The sequence below is a fragment of the Podarcis muralis genome, chromosome 7 (assembly GCF_964188315.1).
Source record: "Podarcis muralis chromosome 7, rPodMur119.hap1.1, whole genome shotgun sequence".
NCBI classification, from domain to species: domain Eukaryota; kingdom Metazoa; phylum Chordata; class Lepidosauria; order Squamata; family Lacertidae; genus Podarcis; species Podarcis muralis.
The window spans coordinates 6,816,168-6,840,442 of NC_135661.1; the positions used below are offsets into that span (position 1 = coordinate 6,816,168).

General features: G+C 46.9%; 2 protein-coding genes across 2 annotated transcripts in view; both read right to left on the reverse strand.

The window, feature by feature from the left end:
- The window catches only part of LOC114602805 (methylenetetrahydrofolate reductase (NADPH)-like), a 13,685-nt gene extending 4,035 nt beyond the window's left edge, over positions 1-9,650 (reverse strand). Inside the window, exons 1-5 of the mRNA XM_077930915.1 lie at positions 9,348-9,650; positions 6,204-6,470; positions 3,839-4,077; positions 1,117-1,227; positions 4-52 (exon numbers count right to left, since the gene is read on the reverse strand). Coding sequence (XP_077787041.1) covers positions 4-52; positions 1,117-1,227; positions 3,839-4,077; positions 6,204-6,460 — 656 coding nt within the window. The 5' untranslated portion in view covers positions 6,461-6,470; positions 9,348-9,650. The remainder of the gene's footprint in view (positions 1-3; positions 53-1,116; positions 1,228-3,838; positions 4,078-6,203; positions 6,471-9,347) is intronic.
- Positions 1-20,256, reverse strand: part of LOC114590105 (methylenetetrahydrofolate reductase (NADPH)-like) — a 95,923-nt gene extending 75,667 nt beyond the window's left edge. The window contains exon 1 of the mRNA XM_077931112.1: positions 20,010-20,256. The gene's annotated coding sequence lies outside the window, so the exon portion shown is untranslated. The remainder of the gene's footprint in view (positions 1-20,009) is intronic.
- Positions 20,257-24,275: the final 4,019 nt, after the last annotated feature.

Genomic DNA, 24,275 nt, shown 5'->3' on the forward strand with positions numbered 1-24,275 from the left:
TGCCTCAAGTCTTCCTCGTAACTCTCTGCTTCCGGGTGTCCCTTGGGGTAACCTGCAGGGCCAACGAGAAAGACAGGGGAATTCAGGGGTGGAGGTTGTTTGTTTTGTTTTTACCAAAGGTTACAAATTATTCGGATGATACCCAACTGTGCAAAAGTGTGGCTCGTGAATGAAAGGCAAATACTGTTGCTCTTGTGTTCGAATCCTGCTTGACCGTTTTCCCACAGGGATCCGAGAACAGGACTCGTTGGGCCACTGGCCTTATCCGGCAGGCTTTTCTTATGTACCCAGACCAGAGTTAAAGTCGGTTCACAGAGCGGATCTCTATCCAGCTCAGATTCTCACATTCCTTTAGTAATCCTTTCAGAACTGGCATGTTCCATGCAACGGTCACCTCCAGGCTTGACTACTGTAATTCGCTCTACGTGGGGCTGCCCTTGAAGCTGTCCCAGAAACTCCAGCGGGTGCAGAATGCTGCAGCGAGGCTCCTCACGGGGTCTCTGCCATGGGAGCATATTCACCCAGTGCTTTTCCAGCTGCACTGGCTCCCGGTGGAGTACAGGGTCAGATTTAAGGTGCTGCTTTTGACCTTTCAAGCCCTTCACAGCCTAGGACCCTCGTACCTACGGGACCGCCTCTCCTGGTATGCCCCACAGAGAGCCTCAAGGTCCATAAATAGCAACACCCTAGAGGTCCCGGGGCCTAAGGAAGTCAGATTAGCCTCAACCAGAGCCAGGGCCTTCTCAACACTGGCTCCGGCCTGGTGGAACGCTCTGTCTCATGAGACCAGGGCCCTGCAGGATCTGATCTCTTTCCGCAGGGCCTGTAAGACAGAGTTGTTCCGCCTGGCCTTTGGCTTGGAGCCAATTTGATTCCCTCCCCCTCTTTTTCTTTTTCCTTTCTCCTCCTGTGATGAGGCTGCATTTTAATATTTCAATATTTTAATTGTTGTATTTTAATCTTGTTTTTAAGTTGTATTCATTCAACTTGTTTTTATTATGGCTTGTTCGCCGCCCTGAGCCCGGCCTTGGCTGGGGAGGGCGGGGTATAAATAAAAATTATTCTTACTATTATTGCTATGTGTGCACAGACACTGCCAGTCTCTCTCTCTCTTACCTGCCACACAGATGTCAAAGTAATCCTCGAACTCAGAGCGGATGTGCTTCACCAAGTCAACAGCGTAGTTGAAACCCTCGACCTCCTCTTGCCACTCTTCCCCAATGGGGTCTGTGGGGAGAGACAGGAAGTGCCAGGTCAACACTTTTGTAAATACACACACTCCCCACAATACCAGCTTTTACGATACGATACGTTATCTTTATTGTCATTGTCCCATACAGAACAATGAAATTGAAAAATCTACATAAGACATTGAAAAACCCCTAAAAACTCTGAAACCCCATTTTAAAATACAATATACTATAGAGACTCCTTATGCTGCGTTTAGAACCAGAATTGCATTTGCGTAGAAACTGTTTCTCAGGTGGCTAGTCCTGGTCTTTATAAACCTATACCTTCTTCCAGAAGGCAGAAGCTGAAAGAGATCATTTCCGGGGTGCGCACTATCCTGCGCTATCTCTGCAGCTTTCTTATGGCACCTGGAAGCATAGATGGGAAGAGTGCAGCCAATTATTCTCTCCGCAGTCTTTACAACCCTGGACAGCACTGTTTTTCCCCTGACCATGCAGCTCCCAAACCACACACACAGACCATAAGTTAATACACTCTCCACAGTGCACTGGTAAAATGCCATCAACAGGTCCTTTGAGAGATTGTTTTTCCGGAGGATTCTCAGAAAATATAACCTCTGCTGTGCTCTCTTCATCAGGTCTTTACTGTTTTCTCCCCAGGTTAGGTCATCTCTCAACTCCATTCCCAAAAACTGAAAAACCGAGACCTGTTCCACGCACTTCCCCTCAATAATAAGTGGCTGAATATTCAATTTACATTTCCTAAAGTCCACAATAATCTCTTTTACTTCATTCATGCTACCTTCTCTCTCTCTCTCTCTCTCTCTCTCTCTCTCTCTCTCTCTCTCTCTCTCTCCTGGACAAGATCCACAGCTGGATTAAACCCTTTAGAAGCCCTAAGCACTTATAAGGTTTGGGGGTGTCCCCCCATACACACACACACACACACACACACATATACATACTTACAAACACACACACACACACACACACACCGTATTGGCCTGGATATAAGCTGCACCCGAATATAAGCTGCACCTTTAAAATTCGAGGAGGGGGGGGGAGAAAATACCCAAATATAAGCTGCTCCCTTAAAATTCGGCAGGCACTCACACCTGTTCCGTTTTACCATATGTCTATTTCAGCAGCAATATTGTAAAAGCCAATTTTTGTAAGGTTGCAAAGTTAAACCACACTTTAACTTTTCACGTTTGGAATTTGCAAAGAAAGAAAAGAAAAGAAAAGAAAAGAAAAGAAAAGAAAAGAAAAGAAAAGAGAGGCTTATATTCAGGCCAATACGGTATAGCCAATTCAAAATACAAACAATAAACCATAAAACAAAATTTTATTATTCGAAATGAAAGGAAACCTACTGTAAGATGGAAAATTATGTTCATTTTTGTATACTTCCACTTTATTTAGAGATAAAAAGAATATTCTCCTGCTTTTGCAAAGTCTTTGATCAGGTCCTCAAAATTAATCTTACGTAATACACCTGCTTCTGTACTTAGTAGAGATAAGGCGTCCAGCCTGCCTCATTACATAGCTGCTCAGCTGGGATTTTTAATATACTTCAACTGAGAAAATGAACGCTCAGCTCATTTTGGTTCAGCTGCACCATATGGTCCATGGTAAATCTGACAACGAAAATTTTCTGTGATGCCCCCTGCTCCTTGATGCACATATGTGTTTTCCTTAATGGTTAAATAAGCACTGGACAAGACATCCAATGAGCATGGATGTGAATTAAAAATTAGGCCTCCTCCTTCCATGGGGATCAGGGGTCAGCAACCTTTTTCAGCCGTGGGCGGGTCCACCGTCCCTCAGACCATGTGGGGGGCTGGACTACATTTTGAAAAAAAATATGAACAAATTCCTATGCCCCACAAATAACCCAGAGGTGCATTTTAAATAAAAGGACACATTCTACTCATGTAAAAACACGCTGATTCCCGGACCATCGGCGGGCCGGATTGGGAAGGCGATTGGGCCAGATCCGGCCCCCGGGCCTTAGTTTGCCTACCCCTGATATGGATCAACAAAGCAGGAACTTCTGCCTACTGCTTTTCTGGTCTGTCCGACAGACAGCGGAGGCTCAGTGGATTGAAAAATTCCATCCCAGATGGAAATCCATGTCTGCTCCTGATGGGCCTGGTTTTAGTCCTGTTATCACCACCTCTTCCTTCGGCCAAAACAAATAAAGCAAAGTAGGCTCCCAGAGCAGAATAAGCAGATCCAACAATAAGGCTGCTCCCAGATTTACAAACTAAAGAGAGACGCAAGACAAAGAGGAACTGGGAGGAGGGGAACAAATTCGTTCTCCGTTAAAATAATTATTACAATCTGAACCAAAGATGAAAGCAAGATGGGGATGGAGGAGGGCGGAAAGTCAAAGCGAGCACTTGTTCTTTGTTATGTCTAAAACAGACTCGACACAAAAGGAAGATGGATGAGGAGGGAAGAGGAAAAACAGAAAATGCGGGGACTCCTCCTCACTTGTGGAATGACCAGCAGAAAAGAGGTCGAAGAGAGCCAATGGAGAGGCCCCACAACCCCATCTCTCTCAGACCCGAGGGAACAGCAGCTGCTCGATTATCTAGCTACCATCTTTTCTCGATTTACTACAAGCGGGCCCAGAGGCAACTCACCTCCACGCAGCGCCATGATGTTCTTGAGACCTAGCCGCTTGGCCTTCTGCAAGTGCGCCGTGATCATCTCCTTGGTCTGGTTGCAGCAGGTCATGTGGAGGACGGTGTCCAGGCCACAGTAGTTGAGCGCTGTGCTTGCCATCACCATGGAGGAGGTTTCCTTGTCGGAGCCTGGGTCGCCAGCCGGGTGCCAGGTCACGTCGATGAAGAGCGGACCGCCCGCACCCATGCGGTCAAGCCTGCAGATTGCCACCCAACAGAAACAAATAAAAAAGTTTGTGGTGGACGTGCAAGATAACAAAAGCATTCCGGGGAATGATTTACAATGAGTCGAAAAAAATGTTTAAAGGTTAGGGGAATGCCCAAGGCTTTTCTACTACGTATTAGTGGTAGCTAGTTGTTGTTGTTGTTTAGTCGTTTAGTCGTGTCCGACTCTTTGTGACCCCATGGACCAGAGCACGCCAGGCACTCCTGTCTTCCACCGCCTCCCGCAGTTTGGTCAGGCTCATGTTGGTAGCTTCAAGAACACTATCCAACCAAGTGGTAGCTAGTAGCAGTACCTATTTACCATATTTTTCACCCCATAAGACGCACCTGACAATAAGGCGCACCTAGTTTTTAGAGGAGGAAAACAAGAAAAAAAATATTCTGAACAAAACAGTGGATGTATGATTTTTGTGGTTCACGCTGTGGCCACAGACAGTGACGGTGAGTTTGGGGTAGCCCACTGCAAAAATCCTGCGAATCCATGTGGATCCGTGATTTGTAACCACATTTTGCGCCATTGCGGCCCCACGAAACAGTGGATGCGTGGTTTTTTTGGTGCAGGCTGTAGCCATGGACATGCTATGTGATCTGATGGTGAATTTGGGGTGACCCAGTGCAAAAATCCTGAGGATACATGGGCTTTTACTTCCCAGGCAGCCTCCTTTATCGCTAACCTCCCTTATCTCCCTCCCCCATTGCTTGCAGATTAGTGGCTTTGTTTCAACACCTACTTCCCTCTTTCAAAAAAAAAAAAAAAAAGCATGATCTGCTTTTCGCCCCTGGGCAATTCGGCTCCAGGGACCACGCATTTGCTCCATAAGACGCACAGACATTTCCCCTTACTTTTAAGGAGGAAAAAAGTGTGTCTTATGGAATGAAAAATATGGAGTGAAAAATACGGTATCTACTTGCACTGGCGTGTTTTCGAACTGCTGGTTTGGCAGGAGCTGAGACAGAGCAATAGGAGCTCACCTTGTCACGGTGATTTGCTTTGTCTTACTGAAATCAAGATACACTACAGCACACAGCATCCCCACGATCCACCAAGCTTGCAACTCTTTCCAAAAAAAAAGAAAAAATACCTACTCATACTGGTATGCTTTCGAACTGCTAGGTTGGCAGGAGCTGGGACAGAGCAATGGGAGCTCACTCCGTCACGGGGATTCGAACCGCCGACATTCCAATCGGCAAGCCCAAGAGGTTCGGTGGTTTAGACCACAGTGCCACCCTACCAGCTGCTGGAGACCACATGTGGTGAGCGGAGTTGCTGCTGAGCTCAGGTCCTGCTTCTGGGCTTCCCACTGAGATGAGGATGCTGCACTAGGTGGGTCAACAGGTCTGATTCTTAAGCTCTCACAAGGCAACCATACATTCTTGTGGCAGCGAGTTCCATAGTTGTTGGTTTTTTTGTTTTTTTAAAAAAACCTAAGCTTTTATCATTATTATTAAAGATTTTCTTGTTTTATAGAAGTATGTGTAATGTCTCTCATATTTTTTCCATGTAACATTTTTACAAATCAGTTTCATTTGTTGAGATATTAGGGGGGGAGGGGGGAGGGGGAAGATGGGTGGGGGTGGGGTGGGTTGGCGATGTTTCTATTTTGCTTAATGTATGTAGGGTTTGGTGTGAGCGTTGCTTGTGCTGTTCACTTGTGTTCCTTTGGTGGTGAGAGAGGTTGGGGTTGGCCTAGGTTGTGGTTGTTTGTTTGTGGTTGGCTGTGGTGATCTTTGTTTTCGTGTGTGAGTGGCGTGGGTGGGTGTTTTGGATCAGGTTAGCCATACTGTATGCTGTTGGTGGATTATTGTCTTTGTCCTGTTGGGCTGTGTATGTGATAAAAGGGAGCCATACCGGGGTGAAGGCGTCTTCTTCTGTTTGTCCCCGTGTCAGTTTATTGGTTAATTTTTCTAGTAGGGCTGTTTCCCATACTATTTGGTACCACTGGTCTATGCTTACTCCTGACAGGTCTCTCCAGTGTCTGGTTATGGTGTTTCTAGCGAGTTCCATAGTTGAACCCCGCGCTCCTGCCATCCCTCTCCCACTGGCGGCTTCTACACAACGCTCGGATTTCAACAGCCTGCCCGGGAGCACCCCCCTCACCTGGAAATCAGGTTGACGGCCCCGTTGGATGTCCTCGGAGGAAAGAACTCCAGGGAGAACCACTTGTCCCCGGACTCCTGCCGCCTCCGCATCTTCTCCCACAGACGGTCGTGCCGCTCGGTGTCGAGGACAGGGGTGGAGCATCGCGAGCTGTCCTTGGAGCTGTCGCTGCCACTGCTGCCGTCGGACCTCACGACAGCCGCCCCGTTGCCGAGGACGGCCACCCCGTTGCCGGCGCCGAAAGACTCGTTCACCATGGCGAGAGACCTGGGGGAAACAGGAAGTGGGGAGAAAGGTTAAGCAAGCAGGAGGCCACATATGCTAGCCTGAGGTGCCCCCACTGGAAGCTGCTTATCAACAACTTCGGCTTGCTGATTCGAAGGTTGGCGATTCGAATCCCCGTGGCAGGGTGAGCTCCTGTTGCTCGGTCCCTGCTCCTGCCAACCTAGCAATTCGAAAGCACACCAGTGCAAGTAGATAAATAGGTACCACTGTGGCAGGAAGGTAAACGGCATTTCTGTTTGCTCTGGTTTCAGTCACGGCGTCCCGTTGCGCCAGAAGCAGTTTAGTCATGCTGGCCACATGATCTGGAAAGCTGTCTGTGGACAAAGCCACTTCGGGAGGTAGTGGTGTTGCGGGCTTCACGCCCCCAACACATGCGAGCCCCCGCGCGATCAGGGGAATCCTCGGGCCGCGTCATCCCCTGCGCCAGCCAATCGGCTCATTTAAGGCAAGCGCAGCCCCAGGATCTCCCTCTTTGGTTCTGCTCAGCTGTTGAGGTTTTCCCACCCACCCGCCCTTTAAGGTTCCCCTTCTGACCTTGCTATGGACCTCGGTTGGTCGCCGTCAAGGGGCCTGGTAGGAATTTTTTCCACTTGGCAAATTGGCACCGGCCATTTGGTTTTTGCCTACCTTGTAGCAAATCGTCACAACCCCTTCGGTATTGGTGGTTAGGCATTGGTAGGGGTATTGTTATGTAGATGTGTTGGGGGGGAGGAGCGCCATCACCTCCCCCAAATATTGAAGGGTAGTCCGGTAAAGGATTCTGGGGGGCGTGGCCTCGTCCGAAGCCTATGTGCATCAGCAGGGCTCCCCCTGCTGGTGTTAACCCTTCCCGGTCTTCAAGCAAACAGGCTGAAGCCGGATAGAACCAATGCCTAAACCAATACTGCTCTTTAAAGGTACCCCTGCCCGTACAGGCCAGTCTTGCCAGACTCTAGGATTGTGCACCCATCTCACTCAAGAGGCCGGGGGCCAGCGCTGTCCGGAGACACTTCCGGGTCACGTGGCCAGCGTGACATTGCTGCTCTGGCGAGCCAAAGCCGCACACGGAAACGCCGTTTACCTTCCCGCTAGTAAGCGGTCCCTATTTATCTACTTGCACCCGGGGGTGCTTTCGAACTGCTAGGTTGGCAGGCGCTGGGACCGATCAACGGGAGCGCACCCCGCCGCGGGGATTCGAACCGCCGACCTTTCGATCAGCAAGCCCTAGGCACTGAGGCTTTTACCCACAGCGCCACTCGCATCCCCTGCTCTTTACCTGTAACCAATAAAGTTGTGGCCAATTTTAGCCCATTTACCTAAACTAATGGTGTCATGTGTCTTTATTTTTACTGGTGGGAGGTGGGAACTCGCCATGCAAATGCCGGCACCCTCGGCCTGAAAAGCAAGATGAGTGCCGCAACCCCATAGTCACCTTTGACTGGACTTAACTGGACTTTACCTTTTTACCCATTTTTATCAACAACTCCCATCAGCTCCAGCCAGCACGGCCAATGGCCAGGGACAACAAGAGCAGTCAGCTCAGCAGCCATTCCATCAGGCAAAGGAAGAGAGTTGGAACAGGAGGGCTGCTCTATTAATATGGCTAAAAAGACCAGCAATTTTATGCTCCTCTCCCTCTGATTTTTTATTCACTGCAACCATTGACATTCTGGCTCCGGCAAGTAACCAGTGCTTTTCTTCTAGGCTAGGGGAAAACTATAACTAAGAATTAGAGCCTGGATCTGCTTTCGCCTCCTCTTCCCTCCCACTCCCCTTTCCTTTTGTGTCATGTCTCATAGGCCACACCCATATATTTAAAAGCATGTTGCTTGCTTCAAAGGATTCTGGGAACTGTAGTTCACCCCTCACAGTTCTCAGCACCCTTAAACAAAGTGCAGTTCCCAGGATCCTTTGGGGGAGGGAAATGGGATTTAAATCATGTCTGGTTTGGATGTGACCTTAGATTGCGAGGGTGGGGATTGTCTTCTCAGGGACATTTGTAAGCCTTTTTTGACTGACGAGTGGCATGAAAATGCCTAGTAATTGCTCAGCTGAGAGGAGAATCCACATCCAAGAGCTACACAAACACATGCCTAATTAACAGGTTTAATTGCAATTAACTATCTTGCACACATCCAGGAAAGAAAGAAAAATAGGGCACATATTTACAGCAGATAAGATGCAAGGCTGATAAGGTGCAATTGTTATTAAACGAGTAATTCCATATGTGATCCTTTCCTCAGGGGAAGTTGTTCAGCTGTTCGCTAGACAAACGTTATGAGCTGTAGTTGACATTAACGGACATGGCCAGTTTCAGTGGGTCTACTCTGAGTCAGACACAGTTGCAGACCACCTTACTTCTAATAAAAACATACATTGCAGAGCCACTTTGCCTCGTTTCCCCCCCACGCAACAGCCAAGGAGTCCCCAAGACCAGGACCCCCATAGCAAGATGCCCTAGGCTGACTCAGCCCATCAGTCCCAGGACTGTCAACACTGGCTGGCAGCAGCTTTCCAGGGCTTCAGGCACGGAACATTTCCAGCCCTACATTTCTAGCCCTACCAGGAGATGGTTGGGGATTTGAACCTGGGACACAAAGCAAGATTTCCTCCACCACCGAACTAAGACTCTTCTCTTTCCATGGCTGCCACAAATCACACACTAAACATTTAGGGGTTCTGCAAGGGAACAAGGGTTAAGACATCACTTGCCTTTTCCAGGTGAGACTTTTTCAGGCTCCCACTCTGAGCAAAGGGAGTTGGAGCAGGAGGTCATTTACAATAAAGGATATTTCCAAGGAGGAGATCAGGGCTGGGCAAGCAGCGAGGCGGGGAGAAGGGACAACAGCCCAAACCTGCAAGACCCATCGCAACACTTGCCTGGTGGAGTGATCCTTCCATGCAATTGTCCACTGCAGCTGGACAGGCTTTTTGCTGCGCTCCAGGTTATTTCCTGCGGCTGTCCACGTGCACACACAGTGAGACTCTCAGGCTCGCTGACCTTGCTTGGATCAAGTGCACAGCCACTCTCCAAAATGGACTCCCGCCAAGAACAACAGCAGCCTCTGAGCCTCCGCTCTACAGCTATGCAAACAGACGCCGCTTGGGCTCTCAGTAACTGCACATACAAAGCCAACTAAGGTGTGCATTCAAAGGTGCCCTCCTGCTCCAACCAGAGCCCAGCCCAGACCTGCGGATGCCAGACCTGGCTTGCCAATCAGAGGCCGGCCCTGGCATTCCCTCCAATCGGAGGGGCAGGGTTCTCTGCCCGCTGCTCCAATGGGCAGTGGAGATCCAGCCCTCTAGAGACACCCTTCTGTTTGTCAAGCATAAACGCTCCCTTTGATTGTCTAGTCTGAATGCGCCGTTGTTTGAACAAGGGCTGTTGTGCACGGTGCTCTCTTTTGCAAAACGTTTTCAGTTCCGAGAGCAGAGCCATAAATTCCCTACTGACCCCCTCAAAAGGAATCAAAATGAGGGCCTCTCCTCCTTTTTACAGTAAAGACAACGTCACCAAAAAGGTACTTTTGTTATGCGTAAGAACCGCACAGTATCTCCCTTCTCTTCATACTTAAAAGAAGAAGAAAGGAAAGTTCTCCTCCTGACAAACCCAACCGTGGAGAACCTATACGGACTGTTTTAAGACCATGTAAAATGACATTTGCCTGGCACCTGCTTCATATAATATAGGCAGGTGGTCAGAAAACTGTTTTATTTTCTCAGGTTTTAATCAACACATTGTGGCTCTGGAACTGAAATTGCTAAACTATGTATCACTTTGTGCTGTATTATTGGTTTTATTGAATTTGTATGTAGCCATTTTACGGAAGGGGAGGGAGGGAGGGAAGGAAGGAAGGAATCACACAGCCACAAAACCGGCAAGGAACTTTGTGGCACCCAAAAGGCTAACTTGGGGTGGGGAACCTCAGGCTCCCAGAGAACAAATGTGGCCCCTGCATCTCTCTGCCTGGCCCTCAAACTCTCTGCAGACCACACCCATCACTGGCCTTGCTTCTCCACACACCAATTTTTCATTGATCTGGCTGGAATGTTGTCTTTGAACCCCAATACAGTTGTACCTCTAGTTATGAATTTAATATGTTCCAGAGGTCCGTTCTTAACCTGAAACTGTTATTAACTAGAGGCATGCTTTCGCTAATGGGACCTCTTGCTGCCGCTGCGCCACCGGAACACGATTTCCGGGGGTGGCGTGTAAGCATGCAAAAATCAGCCTACTCCAGCATCCTGTTCTCACAGCGGCCACCCAGAAGCCCCAATAGGAAGCCCACAAGCAGGACTTGAGTTCGAGAGCCCTCTCCCCTCCTGAAGTTTCCAGCAACTGGGATGCAGACGACTTACTGCCTCCAGCTGTGGAGGCAGAGCAAAGCGATTGTTGCTAGCAGCAAAGATAAAATTTATATTGGCTCCCCCACCCACTATTACCTCTGGCCCCACCCACCACGGGCACGTGGCCCTCAGAAGGTTGCCCTGATGGGAATAACGGCCCCCTTGGGCTAACACATCCCTGGGCTGGCTTATTTGTTATGGAATAAGCAGGGCCTTGCAGAGCCAGGCGGAGGCCTGGGCCAAGTAGATAATGTGCCCCCCTTTTTTTTTTACCCTGGGGATAACTGAAGTCTTATAAATAAGTACCGGTATATAAATAATTTTCACAAAAGATATGCTGACAAATAATTTTATTTCAAGGCTTGAACCGTATCTGCATATAAAGACAAAATGGAAAATATAGATATACCATAGTGCTTTTAAAAATACACAGGGAAAAGGATTATTTTAAGTATTTACATTTAAAAATGCCTTCCTAGCTTTCTTTTCTGCGAATTCTTGAATTACGCAGGAAAAATCAAGCAACTTCGCCTTATCGTGGTTTATGTTTATTATTGCTAAACCATTTAGGATTTCTTGAGCCATTGTTGATTGAAAGAAACACTTAATTTAATATATTGAAACTCATCCCACCCGGCGCCCGCTCCGCGCTCCTCTGCCCACCGCCGCCACCGCCTTTGCGCCTCTGCCCCAGTGCATCCCCTGCGATTGTGAATATGCTGACCAAGGTCCCCTTTGGAATCGGAGGCCCGGGCCAAATGGCCCATATGGCCGCCACCCCTCTGTCTGGGCCTGGGCATAAGCCTTCCAAAGGAGTTTACACAGGGTGCCTCTGGCCCGGCTGTGGCTGATGGGAGGTAGCAGATTAGCCTTTTCCAATCTCGAAAAAAACAAGAGAAGCAAAGATTCAAGGTCTTTCCAGCAATGCCCTGGCTGGCTGAGCTAACTGGTTCTTACTGACAAATACCTCCTCAACCCTCACGCCTTCTTCCAAGCAACAAAAGCCATCTAAGGTGAGCTGGGGGGGGGGGGGAATGTTTGCAAATTCTAACAAGTAGGTTCTGCAGAGGATTTAGCACAGGATGAAAATTTCCGTGTTGCTGGTTGCTAGGGCTTCTTTTTTCCACTCGCTCCACACAGCCCCATATCTTAGGAACACAGCCAGCTGCTGCCCCCAGCAACCTCCAAGTCAGAATGCTGGCAGTCATATTAGAAGCAGGTGGATCTTGGAAGGCCAGGAACATTTGCAAATCAATAAAGGTAAAGGGACCCCTGACCATTAGGTCCAGTCGTGGCCGACTCTGGGGTTGCGGTGCTCATCTCACTCAATAGGCCGAGGGAGCCGGCGTACAGCTTCCGGGTCATGTGGCCAGCATGACTAAGCCGCTTCTGGCGAACCAGAGAAGCACACGGAAACGCGGTTTACCTACCCGCTGGAGCAGTACCTATTTATCTACTTGCACTTTGACGTGCCTTCGAACTGCTAGGTTGGCAGGAGCAGGGACCGAGCAACAGGAGCTCACCCCGTTGCGGGGATTTGAACCGCCAACCTTCTGATCGGCAAGTCCTAGGCTCTATGGTTTAACCCACAGCACCAACAGCGTCCCCTACCAAATCAATACCCAACAGTAAAAGCAGCTGAGGTGACCCACGGCACATTTTATACTGGGTTTTCACTTGTCCTACCCAGAGATGTAGTCAGTGCCAGGGCTGGAGTCCTAAGGAGAGCCTGCAGGATCAGGAGAACGATTGCCTTATAAGGAAGCATCCTGTTCTCACAGTGGCCAACCTGGAGCAGGAAGGATGTAGTACGACTTCTGCAACGCATTGGCGACTAATATACACACAATCTCATTACCAAAATAATTACACATTCTTTATCAATCTTCTGAGAAAAATACAAAAGTCACAGAACCGCAAAGTCACAGAAACCAGCGAACTGCCCACAGGGCTGCCTTCAGATGTCTTCTACAAGTCAGATAGTTGTTTATTTCCTTGACATCTGGTGGGAGGGTGTTCCACAGGGCGGGCGCCACTACCGAGAAGGCCCTCTGCCTGATTCCCTGTAACTTGGCTTCTCAAAGTGATACCAACAAAAGGTAAGTCCGGTGTTGTTCACAATATTGAGAGATGCTAGTGAAGTTGTAGATGGATGTTAACGAAGTTGTAGACAGGGTGCCGGCATTTTGCACCTGTTTCGCCCTGGCAGTCCAAGTAATCAAGAGGCCGCTGTTCGCCCCCGATGGGGCCCTTTTACTGGGGCTTGCAGGTAGCACACTCCCAAGGTGGTTTTCCGGGCTTCTTCAGTGGTCTAATCTCAAAGCCTTGATACGTATATTGATATTCAATTGCATAGAGAATACTATTTCCTGGCTTAAGCTTAAGAGACTGATTTGCTTAGCAGCGGGAAGGATAGCAAGCAGGTTCTGAGTCCAAACTGCACAAACTTCTTTGTCACAGACACACATTCACTGCTTTAGTCATCTTTATCACCTGAGCTTCACCTCTGCTGTTTGGACATGAGAGAGACAGAGGCAGAGAAACTCACTTGCTCCCGTCACCTCAACTAACCCCTAGCAGCCTGACTGCATTCCTGCTGGAGTTATGACTGTGGGTATGGATCAAAGTTAGGGTTGTTGGTTTTTTTGATACGGATCAAAGTTTGCTAAGGAGGGAGCCTGATCCTGGCTCCTTGACTGGGACTCTCTCCAGCTGGCAGCCACTCTGGAGAAAAAAATAGCACTGGTGCCAAGAGCAATTACAACTGGAGCAGAAACCAGCTCTGAAAGGGTTATGTGAGCAGCAGCTCTGCTGAGGAGACACCCAGATCCTGTTTCTCATTCCCAAAATGCGGATCTAATTTCAGGTGGTGGCATCATGACCGAAACTTCTTCTAAATGCATGGACCGCAATTGTAACAGAAGCAGCGAACAGGGCGAGGGGTTAGCTTTAATTCATTAGAATTGCTGAGATGGATAGACCAAACGTCCATTTAGCAGGGCTTCAAAAAAAAAAAAATGCTATTGGAAAGCTGGCAAGAAGGATGTGGAAAGTGGACTATGCAGAATTAGATAAATTAACAGGAAGGATTCGAAATCTGCGGGATCAGAGATTCTTAGAAGACTGGAGTAAATATTTGAACTATTTGAAAAGCAATTGTAATAATCGGATTATGCTAGTAGGACTGCAAGACGTTCTTTAAGGAGGACTATTTGAAATATTGCAAGAAAGACTATGATGAGAATTATTAGTAAAGGTAAAGGTACCCCTGCCCGTACGGGCCAGTCTTGACAGACTCTAGGGTTGTGCGCCCATCTCACTCAAGAGGCCGGGGGCCAGCGCTGTCCGGAGACACTTCTGGGTCACGTGGCCAGCGTGACAAAGCTGCATCTGGCAAGCCAGAGCCGCACACGGAATGCCGTTTACTTTTCCGCTAGTAAGCGGTCCCTATTTATCTACTTGCACCCGGGGGTGCTTTCGAACTGCTAGGTTGGCAGGCGCTGGGACCGAACAACGGGAGCGCACCCCGCCGCGGGGATTCGAACCGCCGACCTTTCGATCGGCAAGCCCTAGGCGCTGAGGCTTTTACCCACAGTGCCACCCGCGTCCCATCCGATGAGAATTATTAGTTAAGGATAATTAAGAGTAATAGAGAAATTAAGAAATGCAGAACAAGTGATAAAGAACGGAAAATATTCAGAAGTTGTTGACAGAAGTCTAAAATACTGTATAAGATAAGAAGTTATCTTAAATGATTGTTGGAAATGATATGTTTAAAAACCCCCAATAAAAATGTATAATAAAAATGAGAGAAGGAGGTGGAAAGAGGAGCCAATTGCCGCTGCCCTTGTTCCCAACACTCAGACTTGGAGGGTATGCAAGACTTGCCACACTTCCCTCCCAAGCAAAGCTGCAAATTGAACACCAAAGTTACTACAGTGGTACCTCAGAAGTCAGATGGAATCCGTTCCGGAAGTCCATTCAACTTCCAAAATGTTTGGAAACCAAGGCACGGCTTTTGATTGGCTGCAGGGAGCTCCTGCAGCCAATCAGAAGACATGGAGGACGTTCAGGTTTCAAATAACGTTTGAAAACCGGAACATTCACTTCCGGGTTTGTGGCATTTGGGAGCCAAAACGTTCGACTCACAAGGCGGTCAAGATCCAAGGTACGACTGTAGTCTTTGAAATGGGCCTTAAAAACACTCTCTTCTTAAGGTTTTTTAATGGTCCTTTAAGAGTTTGCATCATCTCAGTGCTAGGTCATAACAACTCTCTGCACCCTTAAACTACAGCTCCCAGAATTCTTTGGGGGAAGTCATGCCTGTTTAAACTACTATCATATTGTTTTAAATGCATGGTGGACCAAGTCTCTGCATTTACTAATGTTTTTTACTGGTGTTGAAGTTTGGGGACGGCTAACATGCAATCCTCCAGGTAGAGTCCAGCTATTTCATCAAGCCCCAGCTTGCAAGACCAATGGCCAAGTAACTTTCAGATTTGTTGGCTGAGTTGCAGAACAAGCTTCTTCAGAAACAAGTCAGGTATGTAGCGATGGTTATCAAAGTTGCATTTGTTAACCTATTCTTCTGCTTTGTGCTTTAAATTTTTTAAAATTAGGGGAGGGGGAATTATACATTGTATCTTAAACTCTCTTTATACCCGCAAGCTGTTTTGATGTTTGCAACTACAGCCAGGATGATGGGACTATAAATACATATAAATAAAAGTACTGTGTGGTCTTTCTTAGGTGCTGATTTCGTGCCAAGTTTCCTCAAACTAGGAAACACCAAGGACTATAATGATAATTCTCATATAGCTCCAGTATTTATTTCAGGGGAATTTCTCGCTGTAATTTCATGAAGGGTAAAGTCTACATCCATTGCCTGGTGGTCAGGATACGCAAACGTGTTCCCTGCATCCCACAGGAACAAAATCAGGGTATGAGATGTCCACCCCATTTCAGCTACCATAAGATGATGTGCTCCTCCAATTAGAGAATGAAGGGGCTCCTCTTTCACACTGAAATGTTGGGGGAGCTTTTCCACTGTAGGAAGCACTGAGAGCATTTACGGTTCTCTAGACTCAAATTGGTGGCGCTGTGGGTTAAACCACAGAGTCTAGGGCTTGCCGATCAGAAGGTCGGCGGTTCGAATCCTCGCAACGGGGTGAGCTCCCGTTGCTTGGTCCCTGCTCCTGTCAACCTGGCAGTTCAAAAGCACATCAAAGTGCAAGTAGATAAATAGGTACCGCTCCGGCGGGAAGGTAAACGGCGTTTCCGTGCGCTGCTCTGGTTCGCCAGAAGCGGCTTAGTCCTGCTGGCCACATGACCCGGAAGCTGTACGCCGGCTCCCTCGGCCAATAAAGCGAGATGAGCGCCGCAACCCCAGAGTCAGTCACTACTGGACCTAATGGTCAGGGGTCCCTTTACCTTTACCTTTTTAGACTCAAGTTGCCCATCAACCCAAGCCAGCATGGCTAATGGTCAAGCATGATGGCAGCTGCAGTAAAAAACCCAACATCTGGCAATCTGGAGAGCTATAGATTCTGCAGCCAAGTGACCAACATTTATCTTCTTATGCACCATTGCTGAAAAGGTCTCATCCCACTCCCAAATAAAAAGAAGAGTTTTGGAGAGGGTGGCAGCTCTCCCTTTAATTGCATTAGGAAATGTCATAGTAAAAAGCCTGCTTCCATCTGTTTATTGTCACCTGGTTAACTTTTATAATTATATCCTGTCTTTATCAGTACTGGTGTCAGTGTCTAATGCCGCAGTTTTAAGAGTTGTTAATTGTGTTTTTATATGAAGTTAGTTGTTCTGTTTCCATTCCATATTTTTAAGAGCTTAGGGCCTGAGTTTTATTTTTTCCTCTCCCCTCCCTGTCCCTTTTCCCTTGCATGTTGTGTTGTTGTTTTTTTAAGACTGTAAGCCTGAGAACAGGAACTGTCTTATTTTAACTGACTGTATGCAAGGCACCATGGGAGCCTTTTTGGCTGAATAACGGGGTACAGATGCTCTCAATAATAGCAGTAAGTTGTTAGGCACTCTGGGCTCAACATGAGGTGCAAAATATAAGAAATGAAGAAGAAGAAGAAGAAGAAGAAGAAAAAGAAGAAGAAGAAGAAGAAGAAGAAGAAGAATGGGATATTGCATTTAATTGTTGCAAGCCACTATGGGCAATGCAAACAAAGGAAGCATACATCTCTTGAATAAATAATATAGTTTCTCTTTCATGCATCACAGCAGGAGTCATTTGCCAGACTGAAAAACTGGAGTGTAAAATCACCTCCTTCCCTGCAGAGTTTTCATAATGGGGCTTTGCATCATTCTGACAGAATATGGCCCCTACCCTCAAACTAGGAGGATCCAAGAGTCATATTTGTGTTCAGCTCCTTCCCTCAACCCCAAAGATGCTGCCTGCCTGCCCTTCCACCTCTCAGCCCAGCCATATATGGGAATATATAAAAAATTATGAAGAAAATAATGAGGCAGAACAAGGGTTGTTGGAGACTCTCTCTCCATTTAAAAGCCATAAGCATTTTCAAGATAACAGGTTGCAACCAACCAAGCTTTACTCAGAACAGAACCCTTGAAATTTACACACAGAAGTTAGTAATGTCCGTCAGTTTCAGTGGGCTTACTCTGAGTAGGTCTAATAAAGGATACAGCCCTGCATTTATAAGTATGAGAGTTGCTCCTGCACAGCCCACAAGGAAAACTGAAACTGAACTGCATATGTTGGATCAAAGTATATGTATAAAATAATAAACCAAAGGGGCAACGATTATGAGGGAAGATACTTAAAACTTGTGGGATAGGGCTGATGGGGCAAAATATTTCTTTAAAGTTGGCAAATTATAAAGGGGGGAATGAAGAAATATGGCAGGGGAGAATTATGGTAAGAGGGGGATATGGAGGCATTTCCTGAGGAGAAACAGAAATACTGTATAAACAGCCATGTAACATTTCCTAATAATTTGTGGGGCTTTTTAAAAAGCTTTTTCAAAAAATCATAGGCACCCTGAGGGGTATCCAGTCCAACCCCTTGCAATGCAGGAATCTCAATTAAGCATCCATGTCTGATGGCCATCCAACCTCTGCTTAAAAACCTCCAACAAAGTAGAGTCCATGACCACCTGAGAGAGACAGTTCCAATGTCGAACAGCTCCTACAGCCAGAAAGTTCTTCCTGATGTTTAGTCAGAATCTCCTTGTCACTTGAAGCCATTGCTTCGAGTCCTACCCTCCAGAGCAGGAGAAAACAAGCTCCTTCTTCCCTATGACAGCTATGAAAAAGCCCTTTTGAAGGTGGCTATCGCTGTGGGTTAAACCACAGAGCCTAGGACTTGCCGATCAGAAGGTCGGCGGTTCAAATCCCCGCGATGAGGTGAGCTCCCGTTGCTCGGTCCCTGCTCCTGCCAACCTAGCAGTTCAAAAGCACATCAAAGTGCAAGTAGATAAATAGGTACCGCTCCGGCGGGAAGGTAAACGGCGTTTCCGTGCGCTGCTCTGGTTCGCCAAAAGCGGCTAAGTCATGCTGGCCACATGACCCAGAAGCTCCTTCAGCCAATAAAGCGAGATGAGTGCCGCAACCCCAGAGTCGGTCACAACTGGACCTCATGTTCAGGGGTCCCTTTACCTTTACCTATCATATCTCCCTCTCGGTCACCTTTCTTTTCTTTTTCTTTTTTGCAGGCTAAATATACCCAACTCCCTCAACTGTTTCTCAAAAGTCTTGGTTTCCAGACCTTTAAACATCTTGGTCGTTGTCCTCTACACATGTTCCAGCTTATCAATATCCTTCCTTAAATTGTGGAAAGCCAGGCGTCCCTTATCTTAGGGCAGCCAGTTCTTCCTGCCTAAGTGCAAAACCTTACAGTTGTCCCTATTGAAATTTGCTTTGTTGGTTTTGGCCCAGTTCTCCAATCTGTTAATACCGAATCCTGATTGTGTCTTCTGCGGCATTAGCTACCCCTCCCAGTTTGGTGCAATCTCCAAACTGGAAGAGAATCCCCTCAACTCCTTCATTCAACTGGTTTATGAATACGCTGAATGAAAACGGGCCCAGGACAGAATCCTGTGGCATCCCACTTTGTTACTTTTTTTCCAGGATGAAAAAGGAGCCATTCATGACTACTCTTTGGGTTTGGTCTGCCAACCAGCTACAAAGCCACCTAACAGCAACCTCATCCAGTCCACAATTTACCAACTTCTCTACAATAATATCGATGGACTCTGTCAAAAGCCTTACTAAAATCAAGATGCACTACGCACACAGCATCCCCCTGATCCACCAAGCTTGTAACTCTTTAAAAAAAAAGGAGAAGAAATGAGATTTGTCTGGCATGACTTGTTTTGATAAGCCCACGCTGGTTCTCAGTCATCACAGCATCCTTTTAGTTTAGTTGTACCTGGGTTTATAAAAAGCTATGCGGAGATATTTCCTGCGGGGGGGGGGGGGGAGCCTTCTCCCATAAAGGCATGGCCAAACTTGGCCATCCAGCTGTTTTGGGACTACAATTCCCATCATCCCTGACCACTGGGCAGGCTAAGTTTGGCCATGAGGTCTGCTTATTTTTGGCTTGCAGAAAAAGTTTCGACGGATTTACAAGAGGAAGAAAAGTCTGCCTTCCCTCCTTACTTTGCAATATTATAATTAGTACAGGGATACTTAATTCATTCCGGAGGACTGTTCTTAACCTGAAACTGTTCTTAACCTGAAGCACCACTTTAGCTAATGGGGCCACCCGCTGCTGCCGCTCCGTCGGAGCACGATTTCCATTCTCATCCTGAAGCAAAGTTCTTAACCCGAGGTACTATTTCTGGGTTAGCGGAGTCTGTAACCTGAAGCGTATGTAACCCGAGGTACCACTGTACAATTTAATAAAATAATGTAATTATTACTTTATAATTATTATATCTTGTTTTGTGGTGCTTATGTGTTGCTATTTTAATATTTTTAAATATATTAAATATTATAAGAGTGGGGGGAGAGGAAACGAGGGTTTAGGCTCCTCGCTCCACCCCCCCCCCCCTTTTTACTTCCCCAAATGGTCTCTTCCATTAATTAAAAACCGCTATGAGAAAAGGGGACTCCGGGTCGAGAGCCGCCCCCCCCCCGGTTCTTCCTGAAAGTTGGACCCTTCCACACACGCAGGCGCGCATCCCCCGCGCTCGCTCGCTTTCCCTCACTCACCTTTTCTCCGGCGTCTCCCCCGGTGGGGTGGGAGAGGGGAGGCTTGTCTGGGTCTCGATCCGAGGCGAGGGGGGGAGAGGCGAGGAGGACAAAGTTGCTCTGGCGCCCACACGTGCACGCACACAGGCACGATTTCGGTCTCCCTCGCTCCTCCCTCCTCCTTGAAAATTTATGAAGCCACGCCCTCCTTTAAATGCGGCTTTGTGCCCGATTCCAAGATGGCGGCCAATAAAGGGCTGCCCCGCCCCGCCCGGCTTCACGCCTCAACAAAGATGGAAGCCGTTATAGCGTTGCCTGGATACCGCCCCAAACGCCTCGCTTTTCTCTCAGCTGCCCAATTTCCTCACAATCACATAAACAAACAATAATAATCAATGGCAGGAACAATTCCTTTTAACTTGGTCAGCAGGGTCTAATTTCTCTCCTGTCATCATTATTATTTTATTAAATTTATTATTATTATTATTATACAAAGGTAACTCCAAGCTACACGTAGATAAAAAGCAACAAAACCAGGGAAAAAAAATCTAACGTTCATATTTTTAAAAGGCAGGACTAACATCCTACTCACTGAAAGAGGCCACAGAAAAATTAAAAGCCAAAGGCCTGACAAGAGAAAAAAGAAAGTTTTTTGCCTGGTGCCTGCTTGTTTATTTACAATCCCATACACACACACACATATATACATATACTGTATACGTATACATACATACATACATACATATATACATACACACACACACACACACGCTTATTATTTCTGCAAAGTTTTTGTCTTCCTTGCAGACTTAAGACACACGAACACCAACAGTCTTCTTTAATGATACTGCTTCTTGTTTTTAAGTTGCATACCACTTACAGACTTTTAAAACATTAGTGCTTAATATTTCAAATATCTTTTAAGTGCGCAAAACTAAAAAACGATATATATGCTTTTAAATAGTTGCTTTTAAGAGTCATGCTTTTAAATAAAGCGGCAAGCTCACTATAATCTGGCCAAAGGGCGCCTCAGGCGGCTGTTTTTTCAGCGTCAGAAAAGGGCCACAAATGAATAGATACTGAAGGGTTGTATCTTTCCTACGTTCCAGAAGAGAAATTTCCGGGATTTTCTGTCTTTACTGCCAAATAGCTTGGCCAGCCTAGGCTATGGTATTCCTATTTTTATTATTTTCTGTTTATTCCCTGCCCTTCACCATAAGCTCCCAGAGTGAGTTACAACAATAAAAAAATATATAGGTTCAAAAATTACAGCCACGAGAATAAACACTTTTTGCTTCAGGAAGAGATGGCTCCACCTCAACCAACAAAATGTGTTAGGCCCGTTTACTCTGCATTGTACTTTAAATAATTTTTTTCTTTGCTTAGCCACCGTGAGAATTACTTTTCAAAAAAATTTATGCACATGAGTTCATTGCATAAAAATAAGAAAAGTTCTAGCATAATCTTGTGGTGATTGCAGAGATGAAAGCTCTTTTAGAGGGTGGTGTCCAGTGTCTTGAGCGTGCCTGATGGACACTGCCAGGGCGAGCTAAAAATAGTGGATTTAAAATAGCTCCCTTTGTCTAAAAGTGGCGCTAAAATAGTTGCTTCTGCCTGCGGTGAAACATAAGCCCGTTTATCTGCCTGAACCCTAGGTCATCACAAGCCTGTTGAATACATGGTGGTTACTTATTAACAAGACTTGTTGAACTCAGACGCCAATCGTTGCAACATTCATATTCTGTTATTGTGTCTGCAAGAAAGCAAAACAAACCACTTGGAACTTTCTGTCTATTTTCTGATTATTTCCCCATGCTGAGACCGCATTAAATAAACCATTTTTTTTTAAATATGCTGCTTGATCGTAAAAACAAACAAACAAAAAACCTCAAGCAGTTTACAAAAAGAATGAAACAATGAAATTATCAGTAAAACACAGTGAAAAACAGCCATATAAAATCTTCAAAAGATATCAACCATAAGCTAAAAAAACAGAATAAAACACATGTCAACATTCTACAGGTTTGGATAGGTTTAGCAGGTGCTGAGAACAGTGAAGGTCAATAGGCAGGGAGTTGCAAAGTGTATGTGCTGCCACACTAAAATACTGATTTATTGCAAATGCAGAATGAGTAGAATGAGTATTCTTTATGCAGGACCTTTAATGCTGCCAGTTGCTCAGATTGGAGCAGTTGTGTAGGCGTATGTGGTCTAAGGCAATCTCACAGGTAAAATTGGCTTGCATGTTCATAGAATCATAGAATCATAGAGTTGGAAGAGACCACAAGGGCCATCGAGTCCAACCCCCTGCCAAGCAGGAAACACCATCAGAGCACTCCTGACATATGGTTGTCAAGCCTCTGCTTAAAGACCTCCAAAGAAGGAGACTCCACCACACTCCTTGGCAGCAAATTCCACTGTCGAACAGCTCTTACTATCAGGAAGTTCTTCCTAATGTTTAGGTGGAATCTTCTTTCTTGTAGTTTGGATCCATTGCTCCGTGTCCGCTTCTCTGGAGCAGCAGAAAACAATGTTATTAATTCATATCATGAGATTGGGCTTGTTCACATGTTGCACTGGTATGAAGTGTCTCTGCACACGTACAAGGGTTTGTGTGAAACTGTGTGCCTTTGATCTGCACCCTCGGCTGTGTACCCCCTTACTGTCAGGTACACAGACTATACATTCATATTAAGTCTTTACATTTAAATAACTGCATGAGTGTACAGCTCAACTATTTCTATACACAGGTACACAGATTTTGCACTCATCAAAAGTTACACGTGGTGTGCTCCAAAGGGGTTCTGGATTTCATCAATGGGATTGTCTATCCTCTTGGAAAGTCTGTGGTTGCAGTTTCCAAATAACTACTTTCCTGGTTGGCTTTGGACATTTGGTGAGTAGGAATCGCCTTCTAAAAGACCACAACAAGAAAGATTTTGCATGAGAGGTGATACAGAGTGGGTGGGTTTGTGTGACCACACAAACTAGCTTAAGGTAAAGGTAAAGGGACCCCTGACCATCAGGTCCAGTTGTGGCCGACTCTGGGGTTGCGGCGCTCATCTTGCTTTATTGGCCAAGGGAGCCGGTGTACAGCTGGCCAGCATGTGGCCAGCATGACTAAGCCGCTTCTGGCGAACCAGAGCAGCGCACGGAAATGCCATTTATAATAATAATATAATAATAAATTTTATTTATATCCCGCCCTCCCCAGCCGAAGCCGGGCTCAGGGCGGCTAACAACACCAAAATAGTGCGACATTAAAAACATTATAAAAATTAATTAAAATCAAGATTGATGGCAGCCATAAAGTTTTGTAAAGGTTGCCAAAGGAGGGAGTCAGGCTGCGCCCTAACCAAAGGCCTGGCGGAACAGCTCTGTCTTGCAGGCCCTACGGAAAGATGTCAAGTCCTGCAGGGCCCTTGTCTCTTGTGACAGAGCATTCCACCAGGTTGGAGCCGCAGCCGAAAAGGCCCTGGCTCTAGTTGAGGCCAGCCTAACCTCTCTGTGGCCTGGGACCTTCAAGGTGTTTTTGTTTGAAGACCGTAAGTTCCTCTGTGGGGCATACCAGGAGAGGCGGTCCCGTAGGTACGAGGGCCCTAGGCCGTATAGGGCTTTGAAGGTTAAAACCAGCACCTTAAACCTGATCCTGTACTCCACCGGGAGCCAGTGCAACTGGTATAGCACCGGATGAATGTGATCTCTAAGCGAAGACCTCGTAAGGAGTCTCGCTGCGGCATTCTGCACCCGCTGGAGTTTTTGGGTCAGTCTCAAGGGCAGCCCCACGTAGAGCGAGTTACAATAATCCAGTCTGGAGGTGACCGTCGCGTGGATCACAGTGGCTAGGTCAGGGCGAGAGAGGTAAGGAGCCAACTGCTTAGCTTGGTGGAGATGAAAAAATGCCGCCTTTGTAATAGCTGCAATCTGCGCCTCCATGGAGAGGGAGGTATCGAAGATTACACCCAAACTCTTAACGGACGGTGCTGGCACTAATTGCACCCCCGCAAGAGATGGGAGTTGCCCCCTCATTCCCATATCATCCCGTCCCAGCCAGAGGACCTCTGTCTTCGAAGGATTTAACTTCAACCGGCTCCCACGTAACCATCCAGCCACAGCTTCCAAGCATCTGATCAGTGTGTCTGGGGCCGAGTCAGGATGGCCATCCATCAACAGATAGAGTTGGGTGTCATCAGCATACTGATGGCAGCCCAGCCCAAGACTCCGGACAAGCTGGGCGAGGGGGCGCATAAAGATGTTAAAAAGCATCGGGGAGAGAATCGCACCCTG